The sequence below is a fragment of the Cucumis melo genome, chromosome 6, assembly GCF_025177605.1.
Source record: "Cucumis melo cultivar AY chromosome 6, USDA_Cmelo_AY_1.0, whole genome shotgun sequence".
NCBI classification, from domain to species: Eukaryota; Viridiplantae; Streptophyta; class Magnoliopsida; order Cucurbitales; family Cucurbitaceae; genus Cucumis; species Cucumis melo.
Genome location: NC_066862.1, coordinates 2,616,233 through 2,641,368, shown reverse-complemented (window position 1 = coordinate 2,641,368; position 25,136 = coordinate 2,616,233). Strand labels below are relative to the sequence as shown.

Genomic DNA, 25,136 nt, shown 5'->3' with positions numbered 1-25,136 from the left:
TGGAAGTTTGTAATTTTGTTTTAGTATATGAAAGATAAAAAGTACTATGGCAAATTAATTAGACCTTGTCGTTGAAATATCTACGATGTAATTACAAAATGCCTTGGTTTTGTTCTTTATATATAAATATATACATACACAACTAAATTAAATATATTGTTTAAAGTGGTACCACGTGTATTAGCCAATGATAGTAATATTAGTTATTGTTTCAATTGTTCAAACACGTCAATTGGATGAAAACTTTACTTTCATATTTTAAACTATGCTCATATACGTGTGGTAGGATAATATGACGTTTGGACCGTTTTTCTAAACTGTAATTTATCGGAGTTAAAACATAATACATTGAATATCTAAACTCAAACAGTTGTAGTTATTCAAAGACAATGTAGATTAATGTATGTGTACGTACGTGTTCTCAATGATATCTGAGAGGTCATTATTAGTTAAATCTATGTTGGTCGTGTATCTATTAATTGATTTCCTATAAAATTATTTGACACCCGAATGTTGTAAAGTTAAACGGTTTGTTCAGTAAGATTAGTTGAAGTGCGTGTAAGTAATATCAGACAATTACATGTATAACATGTATTTTAATTTGTTGTTTGTTGACTTAGTTTAACCAGTCGATGTATCTAACAACGTGTTATCCAACACGATATCAAGGGAGACACATGTTATTATATTGGATATGTACCGTTTACGAGTCATGACTCTATGCATTCAAGTTAGCAACAGAATAAAATGAGCACAAATCGAATAATACAAAATCTGTATCGTTAACATCAATATTAAAGATTCGATCATCTATATCATGCATTTGTAGAAAAATGAAAATAAAAAGAAGATAATTTACTAAACATTTCATACAAAGTTTGGTGATTAGATGCAATGCACGTAGAACAGCTGACAAATTACAAATGCACAAATTTCTTAATTAAATTATATACATGCAAACACGAATTATGCTATCGACATTCAGTCATTGGTCTCCCTCGTACCTCAAGCTTGTATTTCAATTGCTCGTGGTCTTTCAAGTTTGATCTCAAGCTCTGTTCACCCCACATTCAGTGTTTGATCTTGTACACATCAAACACAAGACTGCGATTCGTATACACCGTATTCAACCATCTACGACATACATTAAAAATAAATACATTTACGATATCAATTAAATCAAGTGTCTCAAGGTTACTTAAAAAAAACAACAATCAACTATACATTTGAAATGTCAACACCAACATTTTAATAATATGTACAACAAATAGATCATCATCGAAGTGCATTATTATGACAAATATCAATTTCCTTATCATCGTGCCATATCTACTTTTACAATATTTTAAGAAATACAAGTCAGTCAAACTGTGATATAAATAAACCAAATACTTATGGTATTGCATGGTTATTTAAAATCAATAATTATCTCATAGCTTAGGGATTTTCAATAAGTTAAGATGAATTAATTTTTATTATATAAGTTTGTAGGACAGATTTTCACCACTTTAAAACATCAATGACATGATTTTAACAACTTTATCAGCTACCTGATTTAACTTAACCCGTGTAGTATCTTTAGAAAAAAAGTACATATATAATGTATTGGGGCACTTTTTCAAAATTTATGAATTCATGCTCTTCCTTTTTTCTTCTCTCATTTGGGAGGAGAAGCAATTTAGGCTATTTTTTATTATTATTATTATCAAATAATTGTTATATTAAAGAAAAAAACTTTGGTCCATCAATTTTCATAAAACACTAAAAACATGAAAAAGAAATGGGAAGCCACGTGGAGGGAGGAAACCTATATATAAATCCGAGAGCACCTTCCTAACGGCTCCCGCCAAATAGCAAAACCCTAAACCCTAAGTCCATCTCTCTTCAGCTTCAAATTCCGACGAAGAGTACAGTGGAATAGCGGCCGATTCAATTTCAGGTTATCGAATGTAAAACCACTGAGTTTCTAACTCACGCAATCGGAGTTGAGAGCGATGTACGGTCGCCCGTCCAGGTTCGGTAATCGCGGCTCCGGCCAGCGGCAGCAACCGCCTCCGCCACAAATGCAGTTTCCAGCATCGCCGTACCTGAATCCCAATGTTCCGTTTTTTCAACCTCATCTTGGGTTTATTCCTCACCAGAACGTCAACTTCCCTATGCAGAACTTGAACTTACCGATGCAAAATACTGGTTTTCAGTTTTCTCCACCTTCCAATCCTGGTTTACACTTTCCACAATCTCCCAATCCAGGTGTCGGCCATCCAAAAGTTACCAAAACAGGCTCACAGCCGGAAAGTTCGACTAAGAAGGCGGGAGTAGACCTCTTGAAGATCAACCACGCTGTAGCCACGGCACACACCAATCTTCTTGAGGCCGGGGAAAGCATCTCATCTTGGAAGCTATTGCAATCAGCGCTTTCAATTCTCCAGGTTGATACATTGGATTCTTTAGGGTACCGTATGCAGGAAATCAGCGATCTTCACCGCATAATTGTGCGGGAAGGGAAGGTAACTTGAGAAAATACATTTTAAACTTCTCTCTCTCTCTACTGTTTGATTTACCTGGTCAGTATTGGGGATAGAGTATATATTAAGTATAGATTGTCCGGGAACTTAAGTGGACTGGAATTATCGGCACTAGTCTACTAGGGCCTTTATCTAAAAGGAAACTCATATTAGTCTGGCCCCACCTGGGCCGTAGGCGGGGGATTCAGGGTGGAGGAGGGGGAGACTGACAATCCCTTCCACTCGAAGTTTAGATTTATCTAAATACAGAAGATGTCGAATATGGGAAAATTGTAGGTATAATCGTTCGCAACAGGGTTATTTTGTTTTGTTTGCAGCTATGGGCAATAATTGTTTTGCAAGCAATGATAACTAGTGATGTTGTATCTTTGGTTGCTCAATGATTGTTGTCTGAGCAGAGTAAAACTATTGCCCACAAGTCAACGGTAACGCTTTATTGATTTTAACTCTAATGGAAAAAAATTGCAACAGCTTTCAATTAAATCTCAAATTAGCTTAAAGAAATATTCTTCAACCGTGAGATAGTTTCTTTATTTTCATTTATCTGCTTTCCTTTATTTTTTCCCCGAACAATCTCTGGAATAAGTTCTATAGATCGTCATTAGGGGGAAGATTTGAAATTCAATCGTTCTTCTCCCTCTATCTATAGAACCAAAATATCACATGTGAACCAGATATAACGGGTCAGAAGGTCAATTGTTCAGTTTGTGTCATTCTGTAACAGTGGCACTAGAAATAATGAAAGGTCACACCATATTTTTGATAAACACAAATGAGGACTTACAAATTTACGGTCAAAAGTATATTAAGTCCGTTATTGATTTTATCTGTATTGGTTTAGATCAATTCATTTATTCACTGCTTTGTGGGGGTGAGAAGAATTACTACGTTATATGAATTGGAGGAGGCTATATGCAAGTATGAAGGAGTTGATGAATTTAAAGAGTTGAGACTGGGCCCTTTTCTGCGTCATCCTCTTGTTTTGCATTATTTCTCAGTGGATTCTGAGGTAACTGAAGTATTTAAAATAAAGGGTGAGGATATTATTTCTTTCCTATCCGAGTTCATGGGTGTGGATGCTCATAGTAATAAGAAAATTGTGGTGGAAAAGTTTTTGGAGTTCATTTCCAGGAAGCTATCAGTCAAAAAGTGGGAAATGCTGGGAATACGTGTTCAAAAACTTGGGTATGTAATTTTGTTCTCTTGGTCATTGCATCACCACTAGAATAATAAGAATATTTGCATTTATGGTTCATGCATCATCTATAAATATAAATATTTAATATGCTGCATGCTAGTTTGTAATTTTAGTTTGATGTTATGAATTTGCTTTTCCATTTGAGTGAGATGAGTTGGTCTTTGCAGGGACCATGTTTCTGTTATCCAAAAAGCCAGGAGATCGGAAGCTGATATTTTCAGTAAGTATCTGACAAAATCTGGTGAGAAGCATGGGAAGAAGAGGCCTCTTTTCTCGTTGCAGAAGGAAAAGTTAGATGAGCGTTTTAGTGCAATATCTCAGCGAGTTGAATCATTTTCTTCTGTTCACAAAGACTTTTGTGGCAAGCATGTCAGATTTGATTCGTCAAGCTCAGGAGATGAAGGCAGTGGTGATAACACATACGAGAAAAAAAAGGTTGTCACTGAATCGAGCACTGATCTAAAACTTTCATTACCTAGCAATAAAAGTGCCGATCGATCAAGTAGCTGTCCTTACCCATCTGCAACTGAAGAGATGACGCGGCTTGGATTGAAAGGTGAAGTAAGTGGCCATGCCACTCCTATTGGCAGCCAGAAGCACAGCATAGGTAGTGGTACACTCAAAAGGAAAAGAAGATCTAGATCTCGAGGGCGCACTGCTTCTGGAATCTCAACATCAGGAAAAAAATTTAAGGAAGATTATAGCCTCCCTGTCAAAGATGATTTTGGGAATTCTGAGGAAGGCAGTGGCTTTGAAGCTGAATATGAAATTACAAATAATTCTTTGAGGATGTTCATCACAATGTGGAAGGATGGATGTAGAGATATGACTGTGGCTGAGGTGTGCTACTTCTTTTTACTTTTATTTTTCGCACACACTCATATATATATAGAGATAGATAGATAGATATTACTGTATGATTGGATTTATTTATACTTGCCATCTGTTCTCGTGTTAATATGAATTTATGCATGTAACACTTAAAATTCTTATTCATAGGCATGCTCTTTCATTTTTTCTAAAGTTTCATTGGTAGGTGACAAGGAAGAAAAATAATGTTCAAGGATAGAATCTTCGAAAGGAGACAAAATAAGTAAAACACCCAAAGAAACAATAGAACAACAAAAATACAAGAGCCTAAGAAATAAAGAGAGGAACCAAAAAATCAAACCAAACTGCCCAAGCTACACCAAAAAAAAAAAAAAAAAAAATCAAAACTTTGAAAATTCAAAGACAACAATGAAGACAAAAGCTTTTTATTCATTTATTTTTATTTTTATAATAAGAGCAATGTCATTGATAGATGAATGAAATAAGGGAGAACAAACCCGTTCAATTTTTTCAAGCTCTGTTAGGTTACATACTTGCCACAGTATGATTTGAGTGCAAAGCAAGATGAGAAAGTCAACATGATAGCAACAGGGCCACAACCAAGCCAATGGTCTCTCCTAAACAATGCATGAGATCCATTTCCAAGACAAACCTGAACCTTAGATCAAATAATGTGACTAATAGTGTAATAGATCTTCAAGGTGACTTAAAGAAACCATGCTAAATGGTTTGAGGCCAATGACTCTCAATCGAAGTGACATAATATTTTATTATCTTTTATAAAACTCATCAGTAAAAAATTCTTCAGCAAGGATTCTCCAAGTCCACTTTGAAATTATGGATGCCAAGGCCCTTCATCAATTTTGGAAGCTGAGTAGTATCCCAATTCACATTGTGCACACCACCACCTCCACAAGAGCCTTCCCAGGAAAAAAAGTCACCAATCAACTTATCCCAAACCTGAATGACATTAAAGGGAACTCAAAACAAAGATAATTTGTATATGGGCAAAGAGATGGAAGACCATCTACTCTATTTGATAGAAGTCCCTGATCAAGTTTGATTCCTAGAGGCTCAGTTGAAGTAAGTCTATGAGAAGGCAGAATTGATACGGTAGCTGGCCCCTTAGATGGAATGCCCCTCAAAGAGTTGATGATAACCGATAAGGGTCTCAACCATAGAAGCAAATACTACCAGGTTGGGTAGCTTCGAGCGAGGGAGGGGATAGCTGGGCTCTACGGCCTTTCATGCTTTCGTGTGTTGCAGAAAATTCCCCCACTGCTGCCTCCCATAGTAGTTTGGGTCATGTCTCAGTCCCAGTGTGGCTGATTTATGTTTGACTAAAAATCACTTGTTTAGAAAGGTGGATAGGGGCATTAGATCAATGGAATGGCTAGTCAATACCAGGGTAGACCTGTTCTGCCCACACCATGAGGGCAGAGGCCAATATGAATAGAGAGGGAATTTGTACGATTAATAAGAAAGAAAGCTTTTCTTCTACATTTATTTGCCCTGGGAAAACTCAGACTTGAGGTTCAAAGGAGCGGCTTGGTGCCCGCCCATTCCCACTACAAACCAGCTCCATAGTCCTCTTCCAAGTGGCTGACCTAGGGAAGTTGACTGATTTTGACTGGTATGTCATGAAAAGAAGTGATCCATCCTGGCATGAGAGGGTCCGGAATGAATGGTCCTCCTACTATTTTTAAAGGTGTATTTCCAATCTAAGAGGAACTAACATGAATATGGCAACACAGCAAACCAAAACTTTAAGATACGACACATTGGGGCACCTTAATTAATTAATTTTTTAAATATATGTATACATATATCAACATGTTATGAATACATATGCATTTTTACCTTTAAACACAAATTAATAACCATACAATTCAGTTAAAGAGATAAGATATAAGAAAATAAATATGTGAAGAGCCTACAAAATAACAAGAAAAATGAATAACAAATCATTTGGAGGACGAAGTGACAAATAGGATGGGCAGATGGTTGTTTGGGGGGGGGGGGGGGGGGGGTGGCTACTTTTTTTCAAAGCTAATGTGTTTTAAAACTAAATTAGGTGCCATTTAAAGAGAGCCCAATTCTCATTTTAGGGTTTTTGACTAAGAAGCACCGGCACTTGTAGAATTGGGCTCTATCTTTAATTGGCCACCTAAATATTTTTAGAACACATTAACATATCTAAGAAGTGCCCCCAACACGTCCTTGGGTGTCTAAAAAATTAAAAAAAATAATGATAATAGACATACCACCTGGCTGTCAGTTTCTAACATTGACAGTTGGTTTGGTCATTTTACAAGTGTTGGTGCTTCCTAGCTTGCAATTATGAAGCCTATCTTGCAATCTTTGGATAATAGGTTGCATAAAAGAAATAGTCCAAGAATTACCCCTTTTGTTGTTCCCTTTTTATTTAGTGAAGGTGTTATGTGATTATTTATTTTTATTTTTAATTAAAAAAGGAAAAAGAAAAAATTATTTAGTGAAAGTTTGTCTCTTGTAAAAAATATAAAATAAAATAATGGTACCAAAAAGGCATTGGATGGTTGTTTATCTGCTTGCTGAGCATTTAAAACTGGATTTTGGAACAGGATCACGTGTGTTTTCTTGGTTATTTATTAAATCAAAGTGGGAAAGCTAAATCAATTCTGTATTGTAGGTAATCAAACGGATGCTTGACCATTATGGTATTAACCTTCGATCGACAGTCAGAGTGAGGTCAATGCTATCGTCTTACCCATTCATTGGATTACTCAATGTTGCTGTAAGGGATTCATTATTTTGGATATTATTTGTTATAGTATATATTATATGTAACTTATTGGCCATTTGTTCTTTATGGTAATTTTAATATTATTATATTAGTTTAGGGCTTCTAGATATGCCTATATATGTGTGTGTGTGTGTGTGTGTATGTATATATTTATATTACTCCAATATATAGAATGAGATGAACTATTCTCCCATATTTAGTATCATTGCATAACATGATTTTACTTTGATTTGAGAAGTGAGATTTATTGTTATTTTCCTACACTAGAGAGTTTTGCTAATGGCCGCTTTGTCCACTTTTGGGTTGGAGAATATGAAATCTCTGCCAGTCGGCTACTGTGGTTGCTTCAAGGCAAAACGATTTTGAGATTTTGGGCATGCTGTGAAGATATTTGAGAGTATCTGCATATGCATACCTGATGTGTATGCTTTCCTTTTTTTGCACAAGATAAAAAAAAATTCGTGAATGATGAGAACACTTGTATTGAAAAATAAATGAATGATGTGGATGCTAGACGTCCATGGGAATAAATAATACTGATCAACCCTAATAAAAGCGGAATGCCACAGACCTCACATGTCGAAAGTCCTCAAAATGCTAATTTTTTTTACAAGACTGTATGCATGATTGCAAAATTGACTTTGACCATGTTTTTTATTCTTCAGCCTCATGCATGTGTGCTGTCCACTCTTAACAATTACTCAATGTATGAATTGCATTGAAAATTATACAGAAAGCTGATAAGGAGGTTTTGTCTCTTTCTTTTGAAAGTGCACCTTCCTAATCTTTTTTAATCTAAATTTGTCACAACATTTCAAACAATCGACTACTTGCAATATTTTAGAGGTTTACAACATCGGTTCTGATAAACCTCATTTTATTACCTATCTGCAAATAATCGAGTCATTAATTTGTTCAGAAAGATAAGAGCTTGGTTTATGCATTTTTTCAAAGAAGATGCGAGTCGTTGATTATGTAGACAACCGGAGAAAATAGACGTGTACTTATTAGGACTATTGACCATGACTCCTCTTATGTGAAAAAGTTAGGCATCACTCTCATATTGGTGGGTAGAAGCATTGCATTTCGTATAATGTTTTAATCATCATCAGTGCATACCAATCTACAATAACTGATGGTTTACATATATCATTCTGTCCATTTTCTTTAATTTTAAGTTCTGATAATTGCAGTATATGACTATTGATGTGAGGACGTTTTTCTTTGCTTATCTTGTGATTAAGTATTCTAGGCCACTTATTTTTCATTGTTGCCATTACTTCAGGTTTCATCTATTAAGAATGGGATGTGGGACAGCATTTATGATTCCCTACAAATTATCAATCTACCTGAATTAACTAATACAAATGTTGAGAAACAACCAGTGTATGAGTGCATAGATGTAGGTCCAAGTGCGGTGGGTGCTCTCGTAAAGCATGTTCCGAAGTCCACGTATGGTGAGTAGTGTTTTGTTTGCTGGGCTCATTATCATTCTTGACACTCAAGTTAATATATCAGATGGATGTTTTTCTGCTTTAGTTTTTCATAAACTAGGGGTGAGCATTGGTGGATCAAGGTCGGGCCAAACATGGATGCTGAGCCGACCATAGTCGGTTCCCATTTTGGCCAAACTGACTGAATTGGTTGGTTAGTTTAGTCAGTTTATTTTTTAAAATATTATCATTATTATCCGTAAAATTAAATTTACACTTTTACTTTTGGGCTGGTTGCATTGCAAGAACGGCAAAAAAAAGTTTAAAATAATAGCCATATATCAAGGATGAAATAATTGCATATATATAGTACAAAAATTGGTAAGACTAAAAAACCCATATCGAGCCCACTGTTACGCATGCTTCTTTTGGTTTTTCTCAAATTGAAAGCTATCAATGATAGCAACTATCAGATAGTTAATCACAAGATATGTTATCAGTGATAACTTTTAATTCTAGAAATGTGTTATCAGTTACTATTCCTAATAGTTGTTATCAATTGATATCAATGATAGCTACTATTAGTAATAACTTTCAATTTGAGAAATGTGCTATCAGTTGCTATCACTAATAATTGCTATCAGTGATGGAACACTAGCATTGGAGGGAAAACTGAAATTTAAAAAAGAAATTACAAGTTGACGGGTCAATATTTATTATATTTGCAGATATTCTAAAGTTGTGCTATATTTTCGTATTCTTTTCCCTATTATGCTATTTGCTATAATTTCTTCTTACTTTTACCTTTTTATTTTATTTTATTTATTTATCTTTTCATTGTTTTGGAGGTGGTGTGTTAAAAGTGTGTGTGTGTATATATATATAATTATATGTTTAGTGTGTTAAAAGTGTGTGTGTGTATATATATATATATAATTATATGTTTACTTTACTTTTTTAAAAAATTATTAATTATACATATTATAGAAAAAAGGAAAAACCAGAATTTTTAAAAGTTGGTTGGTTGGTCAGTTTTGCCTCCCTTTGATTTAGCTAATAGACCAGCTACAAAACTATCATGGAGAAGTCTCATGCGTAACTGATCGAACTAATGGTTTCGGTTGATTGGTTTGGTTTGGTTTATCAGTTTGCGATACTGGCCCCTGTCATAAACAACAATCATACTCCAGCATGCTAGAACTTTATATTGCTTCCTTGGACTGGAAATACTTTTGGTCTTTTTCATTTTTAATTCATTTTATAAGAAACTGAGAACTTCATTGAAAAAAAGGACATTTTTAAGGGTTGGGGTTATGGTCGAGATGTGCTTAAGTTAGCCCCATTGATATTAAAAAGAAATTTAAGTGTTAGGGGTAGAGGAAACCCTTGCACCAGCACTACGCGATGATTGGTCGTTTGTTTTCATTTAAAGGCTATAGTTACAAAGGAATTTTGAAGTTGAGGAACACCACAAGAAGTCGTTCTGTACATTGTTGTAAAAAGAGTTAGAGGAGGAGACTTATCTTCAAATGTCCTAGTCAATTGTCCACTTTCTTTGGAAGGCAAAGGAGCAGCCAAATTTTCCCAAAACAAAGTGCCTTTCTTATAGTAGTACCTTTTAGGAACAACTGGAAATATGTTGAGCTGTATTGTTTCACAATTTTCTAAATTTTGAGTAAGTAATTTATGGGGACTGGTTGCAATTAAATTTCTAGAGAAGAATTGCTTGTGATATTTATTGAAAGTAGAGATGTAGAAGAAACACAGATTTATGTCGAAGCCCTAGTACAAGGAGAAAAACTACGATGTTGATATTTCTTGTTATTTTCTTATGATAATAAAGGTACAAATGGGAGAATATTTATAGGCAACACTAGCCTAATTAAAATAATAAAAAATTAGGGAAAAGTAAATCTCAACCACACTTAGACTTTCAATATTACCCAAGCCCACTATTTCTAACAATATTAAATAGTAAAAACTTGAAATGGTTGAGTTGAATTGGATGATCATAGAATTCAGCAGTTCCATTGTTTGATTTTGTTTTATATGGTACATGTGTCCTTGTCGAAACTTTGATGTGTTTGAATCAGTTTCTTACTTTTGCAATCTTGAAATATTATTAGTAGTGAAATTGATATAACCTGATTAATCCTTTATTTTTCATGACTCTAAGACATCACTGTGGAAGATATCCTCAATAAAGTTGGTCAGCACATCAAGTTTGAGCAGGAGATTTGCAGCGATGGTCGACTTCTCCTGGAAAATAGAATTCACATTTTGAAACAGCTCTATAGCTGTGAGTTCTGGCTTGTGGAGCAATATTGTGCCAAAGATTTTAAGTCTCTTGGTCACGGGGACTTTTTCAGTTTCTTACAGAAGCATGCGTCTATGCTCCCTGATGAGCTACACAAGTTTCTTGTGCCTGAGATTTCTGAAAGATCCCCTTTGGAGGCTTGCATGCTACAGCGTCAGTTAGTGGCTTTGGTATCACAAGCTTGTAATAACTTATCCGAGAATGAAATAATAAGTAAGCAGATGATATATAACCTTCTTACTCAGCAATTTCCCTTGATCGGCTTCAAACTTACTGAAAATGGGCCTTTGGAAGATTTTATGGAGCTTGTGGGGCGGCAAAAGAACAGTGTTGTTTCAAAGTGTGTCACATTTTCTGTTTCATTATTAGGGAGATCTCATTTAAGAGATTCTTTGGCCACGATGGATAATGATTCCTTAGGTGCCACTTCATTCTCTGCGGAAGTTGGACAAGGATTGGGAGCCATTGAATCTGTGACATCAGAGGATGCTATCAAAGTTTTGGTTAGAGCACCAATGTTGTTGGATTTGAACTTATGGTCTCATTGGGATCTCTTATTTGCTCCAGCTCTTGGTCCTCTTGTACCCTGGTTGCAGAAGGAAGTTAATACAGAAAACTTTATGTGTATGGTTACCAAAGAAGGGAAAGTTATACGAATAGATCACACAGCTACTGTTGATTCATTCTTGGAAGCTGCACTGCAAGGATCTCCATTTCATACTGCAGTGAAGCTTTTGTCTATCTTCGCTTTACTTGGTGGAGAAAAATATGTTCCCTTATCCCTACTTAAACACCATGCCAGCCGTGCTTTTGAAGTTATTATTAAGAACTCTGTTGAAAACATAGAAGTGTTTGAAAATTGGGGTCAGGGGCTTGAAAAGGTGGTCTTTCATCAGAACTTCATCGAGCAGGTTGCAGCTGGTAATTTGAGTCTTGAATTGAAGAAGAAGATTGATATGAGGAGCAAAGCAATTTCCTTGTTGTCTAGGTTTTTTGTTGACTGCCTTGGTTATATACCAGTAGAGTTGCGTTGCTTGGCTGCAAATATATTGCTTTCTGGCATAACTTCTGTCGTTAAAGATGCTGCATCAGCTATTTTACATGAGTGTTGGAAACCAGAGCAGCGTCTAATGCTTCATGAAATAGGCCTCTCTCTTGGTGTGCTGGAGTGGATTCAGGACTATCACAAAGTTTCTTCTAGTGCTTCTTCAGATCTGTTCACTGATGCATGCTTGAATGATAGGTCTGAGATAAACAGAAATGTACACAGAGGTGGTCTTTTGACTAAGAATTCTACTTCAGAACAAAATGCTTCTTTGTCTATTGAAGAGAACGTGTATAATGAAAAACTAAGTGTTTCTAGCGCAAACTGTACTACCAAAATTTTTAACGATGCAAATGGCCTCAGTTGTATGTCACTTGCTTCAGAACCTGATGGAAGCAAGGATGCGGCTGAGATTATCCAATCCATCAGGCGTGATGAATTTGGTCTTGATCTTGATCTTCCCATTTCTGAGACTGGTATGTTGCGGAAGCAGCATGCTCGTTTAGGAAGAGCTCTTCATTGTCTTTCACAGGAGCTGTATTCTCAGGATTCACACTTTCTGCTTGAGCTGGTGAGCAGGGTTATTTCCTCCATTTACATTTATTATTTCTCACTTTTTTTTTTTACATGAAAGCTATTTATTAGTCAATATGTGAAAGTATAAACACACATTTTATATAAAAGTGGGAAAAAGGGGCGGGGAGGGGGAAGGGGAGGGGCAAAGCAATTCCAGAGCTGCGCATAAAATGGTGTTACTATATTATTTAGGCCTAGGTCCTAGTGCATACTGTTCCTGCAGAATAGTGCTCCTCTACTGCCTTGCTAGACTTAGTTTCTCACTGGAGAACACAACTGGGTTACAATTCTTTGACAAAACACCACCTGTTCTAAAACCTGAAGCATCAAGGTAACTTAAAAGGGGTTTGTTGAAATTAGGCAAGCCCAAAATACGCCCCAAACAGATTTACGTTTCTGTGGTCAATTGGTTAGAGGTGGATGTATTTTGAGTTATTTTCTTAAAATATCAAATTTCTATAAAAGTAGAAGAACCAAAGAAGTGTTTTATCTCCTGTACTGTTTTAGAATTTTTAGGTACAAGCTAATGTTTGATGGCATCAACTTCTAAAGGAGCAATGTGGATAGCCTGTATAAATTACATAGCCAAGAAACCATAAAGATGTATGGTCGGAGATATACATATAACTTTTCTCTGGCCCAAGGATTTTGGAAATAGGAGTAGGGAAGTATGGAGTTATGGACTCCACTCCTCATTTGGCCTAGTTAGTGGATTCCACCACTAAAAACATCAATTTTGTCAAACACCATTCTCAAATGATTTGAATGATTCATTTGTAGAATTGCTAAATATAAACACTATCAAAGAGATTTAACCTGGGTCATTAATGTTTTGAATATTCTTGGTGTATATGGTAATCTAACGAGTTTGAGAAGCCATGCACATAACATTCCTATTGTCTTGAAGGTCAAACCTTCCATTTCATACACCACAAATTTGATTTCATCACATGCCGTTAAAAACATCCATTCAATGACCACGATTTGTTGCAATCATCTGATCAATCTCATGATGTTATTTTAGGTTCAAAATGCTGATGATAATATCTATCCACAAAGTGTCGAACCTACTCTAGCATTCATTTTTGAGGAGTCGGGTATTGTTGTTTTAAACAACGAGGAAGGCTTCTCTGCTAAAAATATCAGAGCACTCTGTGATGTTGGAAATTCCACAAAGAAAGGATCTAATGCTGGATATATAGGAAAGAAAGGCATTGGCTTCAAATCAGTTTTTCGGGTATGTTCAGGGTATCATTATGTTACCTTTCTCTTCATTATTTACCAAGTTACTTCCATTTCAGATCACTATTTATTTTCCTTTGGTGAGTTGAGGCTTACCTCTTCCTCTTATATAATTTCACACATCAATTAAATAAAAATTGATCGTTTGTAAGTGTTCGTGTGTGTGTTTTCCCCTTTTTGTTTTGTTTTTATTTTTTGTTCTACGTCATGGAATGAGTTGTGCGGTTGGTATCTATCAGATGCTTCAGGGATAAGTAGAAATTACCACTGAATACCGTAGTTTGATATGTTTTATTCTCTTGTATTGATATGAAATGTACAACCGTAGTTTGATAGAGTTTTTATAGGATATTTTAATAATGTATTTACTCAAGTAAAATGTAACTAAAAAAGGAGAACAACTGTACAAATATTTTTCTTTAAGATAAGAAACATTTCAGTGATAAAATGAAATAAGGGGAGACCTCAATCACCTAAAGGTGGTTACAAAAAGAGTGTCAATTGGAAACTAAGTAAAAGAGACTAAAGTTCTTAAAAGAAAGGGGTGCTGCATCAGTAAAAAGCCATAAACAACACGAGATCAAAAAAAATAATCAAAAGAGGAAACAAAATCCCGAAAGAGACGCTTACTACGCTAGCCCCACAAGTCCAGAAAGAAGTGCAAAGAATGGCCAGCCAGACCATCTTCTTGTTACCAGTAGAAGGGTGTCTCACCAAAAGATAATCAAGGATGTTGAAAATATTTATAGAATGTGCAGTCGGACCATCCAAAAGCATCCAAGACGTTATGCCAGAACTGCAGCACAAAAGAACAATGCATGAACAGATGAGCAGGAGATTTAACATGAGCTTGAGACACCATGTTGGATAGAGAGACATATAGGGCATACGGTGTTGAAGACGATCAACAGTATTAATGACACCATGACAAAGCTCCCAACAGAGAATTTTTATTTTCTTTGGGTAGTGATCCAACCAAATGACAAAATGAAGGTCCCGCGCAGGATGCTCAAGAGAACCCGTTAAGTCATCAATGAGAGACTTCACAAAGAAAGTAGAAGAGGGGTCAATATTCCATCTTCAAGAATTAGGCACCAAGCGAAACCTAACAATGGACAATGAAGCAGATAAAGTGGCATATTCCTGGATTTCAAAGTCAGTAAGATTACAACGAAGGCGTAAAACCCAAGCCAGAGAATCAACAAGCCACACTTCAACAACTATAATATCAAGAAGACAAGGCAAAACAAACGAGAAAATATCGCAGAGAGAATGCCACAATTAAGCCAATGGTCCTTCCAAAAAAAAAGGTGGAACCCATCCAAAGCGACACTGTAAACAGGAAGCAACATGGTCAATGGTATGAAAAATAAACCTCCACGGGGATGGAACATGCCTACAAATAATAGACGGTGATAACCATGATGGAGAGTAACATTTAGCCATAATGAGCTTCCCCCACAAAGCATCATGCTCATGTAAAACCGCCACATCCATTTGGCTCAAAGAGCAAATTTTGAGGACAAAAATTACCAATGCCAAGACCATCAAGAAGCTTAGGACGCTGAGTAGTAAGCCAATTCACATTATGCATACTGTCATCACCACAAGATCCCTTCCAAAGAAAATTACGAATCAATTTCTCCAAACAAGTAATAACATCATTAGGAGCATGAAAAAGAGGTAATGAGTAGGCAAAGTAGAAAGAGTGGGCTAGATGAGAGTATGTCGTTCGCCCTTGGAGATATTGACATATTTTCCGTTATGAAGCTTATGTTGGATTCTTTCGACAATATGTTGCTAGAAAGATATTGAATTAGAATTGTCAACAAGCGGAAGACCAAGATAAGAAGCTGGCCGATGACCCCTTCAACACCCAAAAGAAGTCACCATCGAATCCAGATCATCTTCAAAGAGTCGAATCCCAAGCATCTCACTCTTTGAGAAAATATAAACAAATCAGATGTAAGCGCAACGCGATCAGCGGTAGAGAAAAGCAAGGAATGATCAACTATTTGTGAGTGGCTCAAAACAAAATTAGAAGCACCAATTGGGTGTGTAGCAATTAGGTCTTTAGAAAGGCCAAAAGACAGCCTAAATAGTTTGGCACCAAGATGAAAAGGAAAGGAGAAAGGGGATCTCCTTGTCTAATACCATGATTGGAGATAATCTTACCACGCGACCTACCATTAATAGATAGAAAAATTGGCACCGGAGATGCAACCTTGAATCCACAAACGCCAAACCCTTTTGGAACCTGGCCTGAAGAATAACATCTAAAAACACACCATTCAACAATATCAACTTCCTCTACCTTTGTACGAGCCATCGATGCACCTCTTCTCGAGCCTAACTCCTTGTTCAATCTTTGTTCTGGGTCGAGCAGCAACCTATGGGTTATGGTCTTTGAACCTCTCCTTTTTAGTAGTCTCACATCTAAGAGCCTGAAACTCTTTGTTTGCGAACCTATTGCTTTATTGGGCGTTCCCATAGGGTCTATTCCACCAAGATCAATTGAGGCAAGAACGTCTTCCATAACTGATTCAACAACATCCATTCTTCTTATTTGATTCTCCCTGGATCAACAGAGGCTAGGCACCAAGGCTACAGAAGATAATTAAGGGTACTGGAAACCTCTGGATTTGAAATCACTGCTTATATACTTGGTATTGGCCAATTTACAAGAACATTCTGTAGTCTTAGTCAGAGAGGGAAGTAAGGATTTACCCGAGGTGGTTAGTGTATGGCCATGTGATTTCTCCCATGACCATCTGGTCACGTTAAAGTTGCCCCCAACAATCCAAGAATCCCCTCCCAAACCAGCCAAGTCATCAAGCTCCGGCCAAAAATCAGGGTGATACAAACAATCGTATAGAACATATATGGTTGAAAGCCAGAAAGAGAAGCCATAGATACCTGAATAGAAACAATATAAAGCCCCTGTATAACATCATGAACAGTGAAGTCAGGTGCACTCCGTAAAATAAGACCATCAGAAGTATCAATTGCATCAATCTCTGACCAGCCAATAATAGCAAAGCTCCCAATAGATTTAACCAGAAAGGAGTCAGTATCAGGTAATTTAGTTTCCTGAAGGAGAACAATGCTTGGGTTATGTTGCTGAATCAGCCTCTTAACAATGGTGCGTTTCTTCCAGGGATTCAGACCGTGGACATTCCAAGATTGGATCTTCATTGGGCAGCCTCAGCACCCTCCCTAATGATTAAAGCCGCTGATTTATCGTAACAAAGATTTTGTAATTCCCTCTATGATTTATTTCGTTTACCATTTGCTGTGCCAGACTTCTTAGCCTTTGGTGGTGGAAGAGAAGGAAGGGCCATAATACACAAACCATGTTCCAAGAGAATAGAGGCCATAGCTCGTAAGCTGATGGATCAAGGTGCAGATATCGATTGAATATCACAGGCGTTAGGAATGCTAATCATAAATCCTCTCCGTGGTTACATACATTAAAAGGCTCATAGGCACAATTATCTATAGCAACTTATTAGATGATTAGATCTTTTCTTAGTAGGTTGTTAATAGAGATGTAAATTAACTGTTATCTTGGAAGATGGTTTAGCTGCAGTGTATTAAGATGGTTGTTAATAGAGATGTAAATTAACTGTTTTCATTAACCAGTTATACAGCATCTATAAATTGGCCATATATACAAAAACTCTAGCAAATTTTGTGCAGTGTGTCTGAATACTAAAGAAACTAAGAATATTTCCCCATTTACATGTTTTGTTCTTTTGCTCTTCTTCTATTGCTCTCTCTCTTTTGTAGAGTGTGGTGTCTTTTCTATATGCAGTCTGTTCTGATGGCTAGGTGCTCTTTCTGCAGATCACAGATGCCCCTGAGATTCATTCCAATGGGTTTCATGTTAAGTTTGATATAAGTGAGGGGCAGATTGGGTTTGTCTTGCCGACTATCATTTCTCCTTGCGATGTTAACTTGTATGGTAAGTTGGCTACCAGTGCCTCTGATCATCAGGATACAAATATTTGGAACACTTGTATTGTGCTTCCTTTCAGATCAAAATTATCTGGAGGAGTAAACTTGATCAATAATATTGTGAATATGTTTGCGGACCTCCACCCGTCTTTGTTACTCTTTCTTCACCGGCTCCAGTGTATTAAGATCAGAAACTTGATTGATAATTCACTTATAGTTATGAGAAAGGAAATTGTTGGAAATGGCATCATTAGAGTTTCTCATGGGGAAGAAAAAATGACATGGCTTGTAGTGTCACAAAAGTTGAAGGCTGATGTTATCCGTCATGATGTCCAATCTACTGAGATCTCAATTGCATTTACACTGCATGAAGAAGAGAATGGGGTTATCAGTCCATTTCTGGACCAACAACCAGTTTTTGCATTTCTTCCTCTAAGAATGTATGGCTTGAAGTTTATAATTCAAGGTGATTTTGTTCTACCTTCCTCCCGAGAGGAGGTGGATGGCGATAGTCCCTGGAACCAGTGGTTATTGTCAGAGTTTCCTGCTTTGTTTGTGAGTGCAGTAGAATCTTTCTGTTCTCTTCCATGCTTTGAGAGCTGTCCAGGGAAGGCTATTTCAGCTTATATGAGCTATATTCCACTCATTGGAGAAGTACATGGTTTCTTTTCTAGTCTTCCTCGATTGATTATTTCTAAGTTACGCATGTCCAACTGCTTACTTTTGGAAGGAAAAGAAAGTGAATGGGCTCCCCCATGCAAGGTTTTGAGAGGTTGGAATGAACAAGCTCTTACTCTTCTTCCTGATAATTTGCTTCGTGAACATCTTGGGCTTGGATTCTTACATAAAGATATAATCTTGTCTGACTCACTAGCAAGAGCATTGGGTATTGAAGAGTATGGGCCTAAAATTCTTGTGCAGTTTATGTCCTCTCTGTGTCAGAAGTATAATAGCCTCAAATCAATGGGACTGGTTTGGTTGGGTTCTTGTCTAAATGTACTTCACAACATGCTTCTTCAGTCTTCTGGGCAAACGACATTAGAGTTGGAAAGGAATGCCGATCTTATAAGATCTCTTCAGAAGGTTCCACTAATTCCTCTCTCTGATGGTACCTGTAGCTCCGTAGCTGAAGGTACAATATGGTTACATTCTGATTCCTCAAATGCCACAGTTGATGGAAAGTATGGACTCGAAGCTTTCCCATATTTGAATGCCAAGATTCGTGTGGTTTGCCCAGCCTTCCTTTCTCTTTTTTCTGTTGATAACTCACAAATCGATGTGCCCTCAGTTGGGAATATTAGCCGGATGCTTTATAGGATAGGCGTTCAACGTTTATCTGCCCATGAAATTATTAAAGAACACATCATTCCAGCTATAACAAATGAATCAAATCTAAATGGCAATAAAATTTTAATGACAGAGTATGTTTGTTTTGTAATGACTCACCTACTATCCAGTTGTCCTGAATGCCACATAGATAGGGGTTTTATCATTTCAGAGTTACGTACGAAGGCCTTGATTTTAACAAATCATGGTTACAAAAGACTTGTTGAGGTACCTGTTCATTTCAGTAAAGAATACGGAAATCCCATTGATCTGGACAAGCTCATTAGTGCGGAAATGAATTGGCATGAGGTTGATGACACCTATTTGAAGCACCCAGTTACCAGTTCACTCTCCTGTGGAGTCACAAAATGGAGAAATTTTTTCCAAGAAATAGGCATCGACGATTTTGTTCATATAGTTGAAGTTAACAGGAGCATTGCCAACATGCCTTGTGATATTATGGTGAATAGAATGTGGGACCCAGAAATAATATTTTCTGGTGCAGTGGTAAAAGATTGGGAATCACCAGAGTTAACTCATTTATTAACCATGTTGGCCACACATGGAAACGAAGAGAGCTGTAAATACCTTTTGGAGGTTCTTGATACTTTATGGAATGATCATTTGAGTGACAAAGTTGTGGGTTGCTGTATTTCTAAATCTGGTGATTCTAGCAAACATTTTCAGTCTGCTTTTATGAATAGCATTTGTGATGCCCAATGGGTGGTATCAAGTGTGGACAAGAAGCGTCACTATCCTAAAGATTTGTATTATGACTGTGATGCAGTGCGGTCAATTCTAGGATCCTCTGCTCCTTATGCTGTTCCGAAGGTCAGTTGACTTCCTTATCTCCTGACATTGATTACTGAATTTGAAATAAATTTTCCTCTCCTATTATGATTTCACGTAAGGCTATAACTTGTGTGAGTACTTCGTGAAGCACGTTCCAGTGTATCAAGTTGAAAGAAAAAAAATTCAATGCTTCAATTTTTCTTGTTCCACATTTCTTCATTTGAAAGCTGTCAAAAAGATGGGTGAGGCAAAATATTTCAAGCAATTGGAGTGGCTTTCCAAGTTCTTCTTTTCAGAAGTCACGGTTACAATGGGCATTTTTGAAGTGCTTTGAAATGTCCTTGTGCTATAATTTCATCAATTCTTCCGATGCTTGATGAAGTGATTTATTTTATCTACAGCATGTTCCTGTTGCCTTTGACTGGTCTTTTGGATTTGCCTTAAGCTTTTGATCGTTATAGACCTGTAGATGTTGATTATTCTTGTTGTTGCAACAGGTTCGAAGTACAAAGTTGGTACGTGATATTGGGTTCAAGACTAGAGTTTCCCTTGATGACACTTTCAATATTCTTAAAGTGTGGAGAACCGAGAAAGCTTTCAAGACAAGGTACCATATCTCTTTATAATAGTTTTGTGTTAATTTGTGGAACGACTGCAAGGAATTAGTAGAATTGAAAGGGGACAAGAGTTTGAAAACATTTCATGAACCTCATGGAGTGAGCCAAAAATAAAATCTTAAGCTACCCTCGCTTCTTCCCTTTGAAGCTTTCTCTTAAGGTCCTTTTCCTCTCAAAAATCAAAATAATGCCAAAATTTTCTTGACATTCTTTAATTGAATTAGCTCAGGTCACATGTTAAGTTTTGATAACCTCTTATGTGGATTGTTGATACCTCATGTGTTTCCTCAGATTCCGTGTTTTATGTGATTGTGTAATGGAAATAATAAATGTTTGTAAACCGTTCCGTATATAAATCATAAGGATCTTTCATCAATCCAATATGATACCTTTTTTATTTATAACGGGTACCCAGATATTTAGTCACTGTTTTTATTACATTTTATATTTCAGCAGAATAATTTTTGTGGGTGATATGCTTTCCTCTCTTTGTAAACATTTTCCATTATAGGTTAGACTTTGTTTGGTCTTGTACAAAACTATCCATTTATAATGACTTTTTTGGTGTGCTAGCATATCACAAATGTGCACATTCTATACGTTTTTGTGGAATGAGATGGCTTCCTCAAAACAGAAAATCGTGGAGGAATTACACTCAGGGCCTTTCATATTTGTCCCTATTGTACCAAACTCTAGGCATGAGGATGTGGTGTCCGGTATATTTTTGTCTCCCGAGGAAGTGTATTGGCACGATCCCATTGTCTCTATTGACGAGATTAAGGATATGCATCTTCAATGCAGCTTGACGAAAATGGTTGATAGTCCCATAATCAAGACTCTATGCAATATTTATCCAGGGCTTAAGAAATTTTTTATTAGTGAATGTGGAATACATGAATGCCCTCCTCTCCGCAGTTATCTTCAGTTTTTGAAACAGTTATCAGCTGTTGCTTTGCCTTCACAAGCTAATGATATAGTAAGTCATTTCAGTAATAGATGTAATTTTCTTAGAAATAATTTTAGACGTTGCAACTAAAGTGCTACTTTCATGTATTAGGTATTTGAAGTCTTTCTAAAATGGGCCAATGGACTAGAATCAGGACTCCTGGGTTCTGAAGATATGGCTTACCTGAAGGAGTGTATAGGAAGCCCCGAGTTCAAGGTCCTTCCCACTGAACAAGATAAATGGGTTTCGCTTCATCCTTCCACTGGCATTGTGTGCTGTTGTGATGATAAGGGATTAAGACAGCAATGTAAGAATATCGGCAAAATAGATTTTGTATACTTTGGTGAGATTGGCAATGACAAAGCAAAGGTTTTCCAGGCACATTTCTCTCACCTTTTGAAAGCTCTAGGGGTTCCTCTTCTTTCTGAGGTAACCTCTCTTATTTATCTTACCTCTGGTGTATGTGGCTTGTTGATTTCTGTGGAAATCTTTGGAAATTCAGCCTTAACGGTACTACTGGCATGTTTCACACGTCATCCAAATAATTGGCTGTTCTTTTTTTCTTTTCTTTCCTTTTATTTGGTGTTGGGGGGTGGGCTTGAGTCGGTCTTCTTAACATATGATTGTTACCCCTAGACATACGATTTTCCTCGAGATAGTATCCCTGTAAACCGTGGGAAAAATGGAGTGTTTTCACAATTTTAGCTGGGATGCTGGAATTTGATGGTGTGTCGTGTGACTACATTGCCATAGTATACTGATAATATTTTAGGGAAGTCCTGTTTCAATCGTTTCTTTAAGCATGATGTAAAAAAGCTTGATTTATTGCTGTTATTGCTGTTTTATGTCAATTCAACAAAATGTATCACATCATCATGCCATTGCTTTTTTTACTTTAGAGTCAGAACTTTGGACCTTTGTAAGACAATGTATTGTTGGAACTTTTAGAACTCCAGGGACCGAACAAATAGGCTCCATAGACATTTCACTTAAAGCTACATAAAGACATTTTAAAAATAATTTGACATTTTTCTTGTTTGGGTCATAAGAAGCCATCTCAAACAAGTTCCAAGTTCTGGCATGGACGTTACGTATATATGGAAATAGGGCTTTTAAAGGCTATCTGATACTTCGCTCGTGAGCATGATATAATCGACTGTACTAACAAACTTCAGGTATTATTATGTTAACTAATGAATTACTATTTATGCAGATTGTAACTCGTGAAGCGAAATATTATGGTCTGAGGGACTCTAGCTTCAAAACTTCATTAATGAACTGGGCTCTTCCTTTTGCTCAGCGCTACATGTATAGTGTGCACCCTAACAGATACGCCGAGCTCAAGCTATCTGAATTTGACATCGTGAGTTGCCTACAAGTAATTGTTGTCGAAAAACTGTTTTTCAGAAATGTTATAAAGAATTTCGGGTACGCTTCTGATGAACAGGTTCCATGCAGCTGTCTTCTGCAGGTACATGTAACCCTAAACCCTAAATCCATCATTTAGTTATTCTGATTAAAAAAAAAATTGTCGACGAACCAAGTCTGGTAATGCATCAATTTGAGCTGTTTCAGGATCACCTCGAATGAATAATACATGCATACATGTGCTTAGAAACAAGAGACTTACTATTAAGATACTGAAAGTTATAAGAGAAGAATCATGAAAAAGAGAAATTACAGGACTTTTTTCCCTGTCTTTTTGCTTCGACAAGTTCAAATACTCACAATTGGAATTTGTTTCTTATCAAAAAAAAAAGAAAAAAGAAAATCACAATTGGAAGAAAATGGTTGAATTTGCATACATATATATGTATGTCCTGATTTGTATGAATTTCTTATGTTATGCTCTTGCAGGACAACATCTTATACACAACTCAAGACGAAGACTCTCATTCCTTCTTTATGGAGTTTTCTCGTTTACTATTCAATGGAACTCCTGAGCTTCATTTGGCCAACTTCCTTCACATGATCACCACCATGGCCAAATTGGGTTCTACCGAAGAGCAAACAGAAATTTTTATCCTGAATACTCAGAAGGTGATGAAACTTCCCGAGGAGGAACCGATTTGGTCTCTTTCATCTGTCACCTCATTCGTTGAGACTCACAACTTACTTCAAACATGTCTTAATTCTACCTTACCAGACGAACAAGGTTCGTCTTCCAAGGCTAGAAAGAAAGCAGGAAATTGGCCGCCTGTTGACTGGAAGACGGCTCCGGGTTTTAGTTATGCTCGCGAGAATGGTTTCAAAACACAACCAGCGAGCTCACTGCCTAGCTGCAAACCATATGTAGAAAACGTGTTTGAAGGCATCAACAATCAAATGGAGAACTTGGCTTCGATTTCAATGAACACAAACTTGACCAACGAGGTAGATTCATCCACAGTGTCGGTAGCATCAGTTGTTGACAACATCGGAGAACTTATCAGCCTAGGTGATGTAGATCTTGAGGTGATTGATTCTCAAATTGATTCACGTGGCCGTTTTAGGAGAAATCAGCTTAAAACTGGCACCCCCGATCCAGCACAGGCAATTATGACTGGGAGACTTGGCGAGCATGCGGCCTTCAAGTACTTCACTGAAAATTTCAGTGATGCAGTAGTTAAGTGGGTTAACAAAGATGCAGAATCCGGATTCCCCTTCGATATCACTATAGAAGAAGGTGAGGATAATGTACAGTTCGTTGAAGTGAAATCAACCAGATCTATAAAGAAAGATTGGTTTGACATCTCAGTGAAAGAATGGCAATTTGCACTCAAAAAGGGTGAATCATTCAGTATCGCACATGTGTTATTATTACCTAATAACGTCGCCCGGGTTACAGTTTTTAAGAACCCAGTTAAAGCATGCCGGTCACACAAGCTCCAACTCGCTCTTTTAATGCCGCAACTACCAAAGGAATCCTCCATTGGCTCCTCCTGAAATGACATTCTTGTTTCCATCGGTTCTGGAGATTCAGTTTTGCTCAAACCAAGCAATGGCAGTTTGTCAGTTCGGTTTTTGTTAGGATTCGTGAAGGAGAACATCTCCCCGCAGCTTGCCGGGAGGCTGGAATATCTATACATGCTTTTCACAGAAGTCGCAAGTCATAGTTTCATGGAGGCTTCAATCTATTGATTAGATTATATTGTCCAAGTCCTCATCTTTGAGCACCAGCAGCGAGGGGCCTATTCTTTAATTTTTGCCCATCTTCACTTTTGTACATGTAAATAAATTTTCAGGGTAGTGAAGGGATAACATTCATTTTAAATTAATATAGTTAAGTTTTTGTCTCCAAACAAAGAGGAAAGCAAGAGTGGGAAAAAAAAAAAAAAAAAAAAAGCTTTTGTGTAAATAATTGTAGAATTTTTAAAAGATTCTTTAGCTTTGTAGTCAAACATAATTATATAGCAAACTTTAGGACGGGACTTCAAAACAAATGGAAAATTCATTGTACATTTTTTTTAGTATTAGATATCTCTAAATCTATTAATTTCCAATATAACTTTTATCATCTTTCAAATTATTAATTAAAATATCATTTCCCAAATCCAATAAAACAAA

At 36.7% G+C, this 25,136-nt stretch overlaps 1 protein-coding gene across 1 annotated transcript; it reads left to right on the top strand.

Annotated features, from left to right (window-relative positions):
* The first annotated feature begins 1,837 nt into the window (after positions 1–1,837).
* Positions 1,838–25,042, top strand: LOC103483477 (protein NO VEIN). Its single transcript, XM_008440129.3, has 13 exons — positions 1,838–2,507; positions 3,367–3,710; positions 3,891–4,563; positions 7,226–7,330; positions 8,625–8,796; positions 10,949–12,705; positions 13,735–13,947; positions 17,799–20,066; positions 20,525–20,634; positions 21,218–21,620; positions 21,702–22,019; positions 22,804–23,061; positions 23,448–25,042. Exons 1-13 carry the CDS (start codon positions 1,995–1,997, stop codon positions 24,513–24,515), a joined length of 8,202 nt encoding a protein of 2,733 aa, XP_008438351.2. The 5' UTR covers positions 1,838–1,994; the 3' UTR covers positions 24,516–25,042.
* Positions 25,043–25,136: the final 94 nt, after the last annotated feature.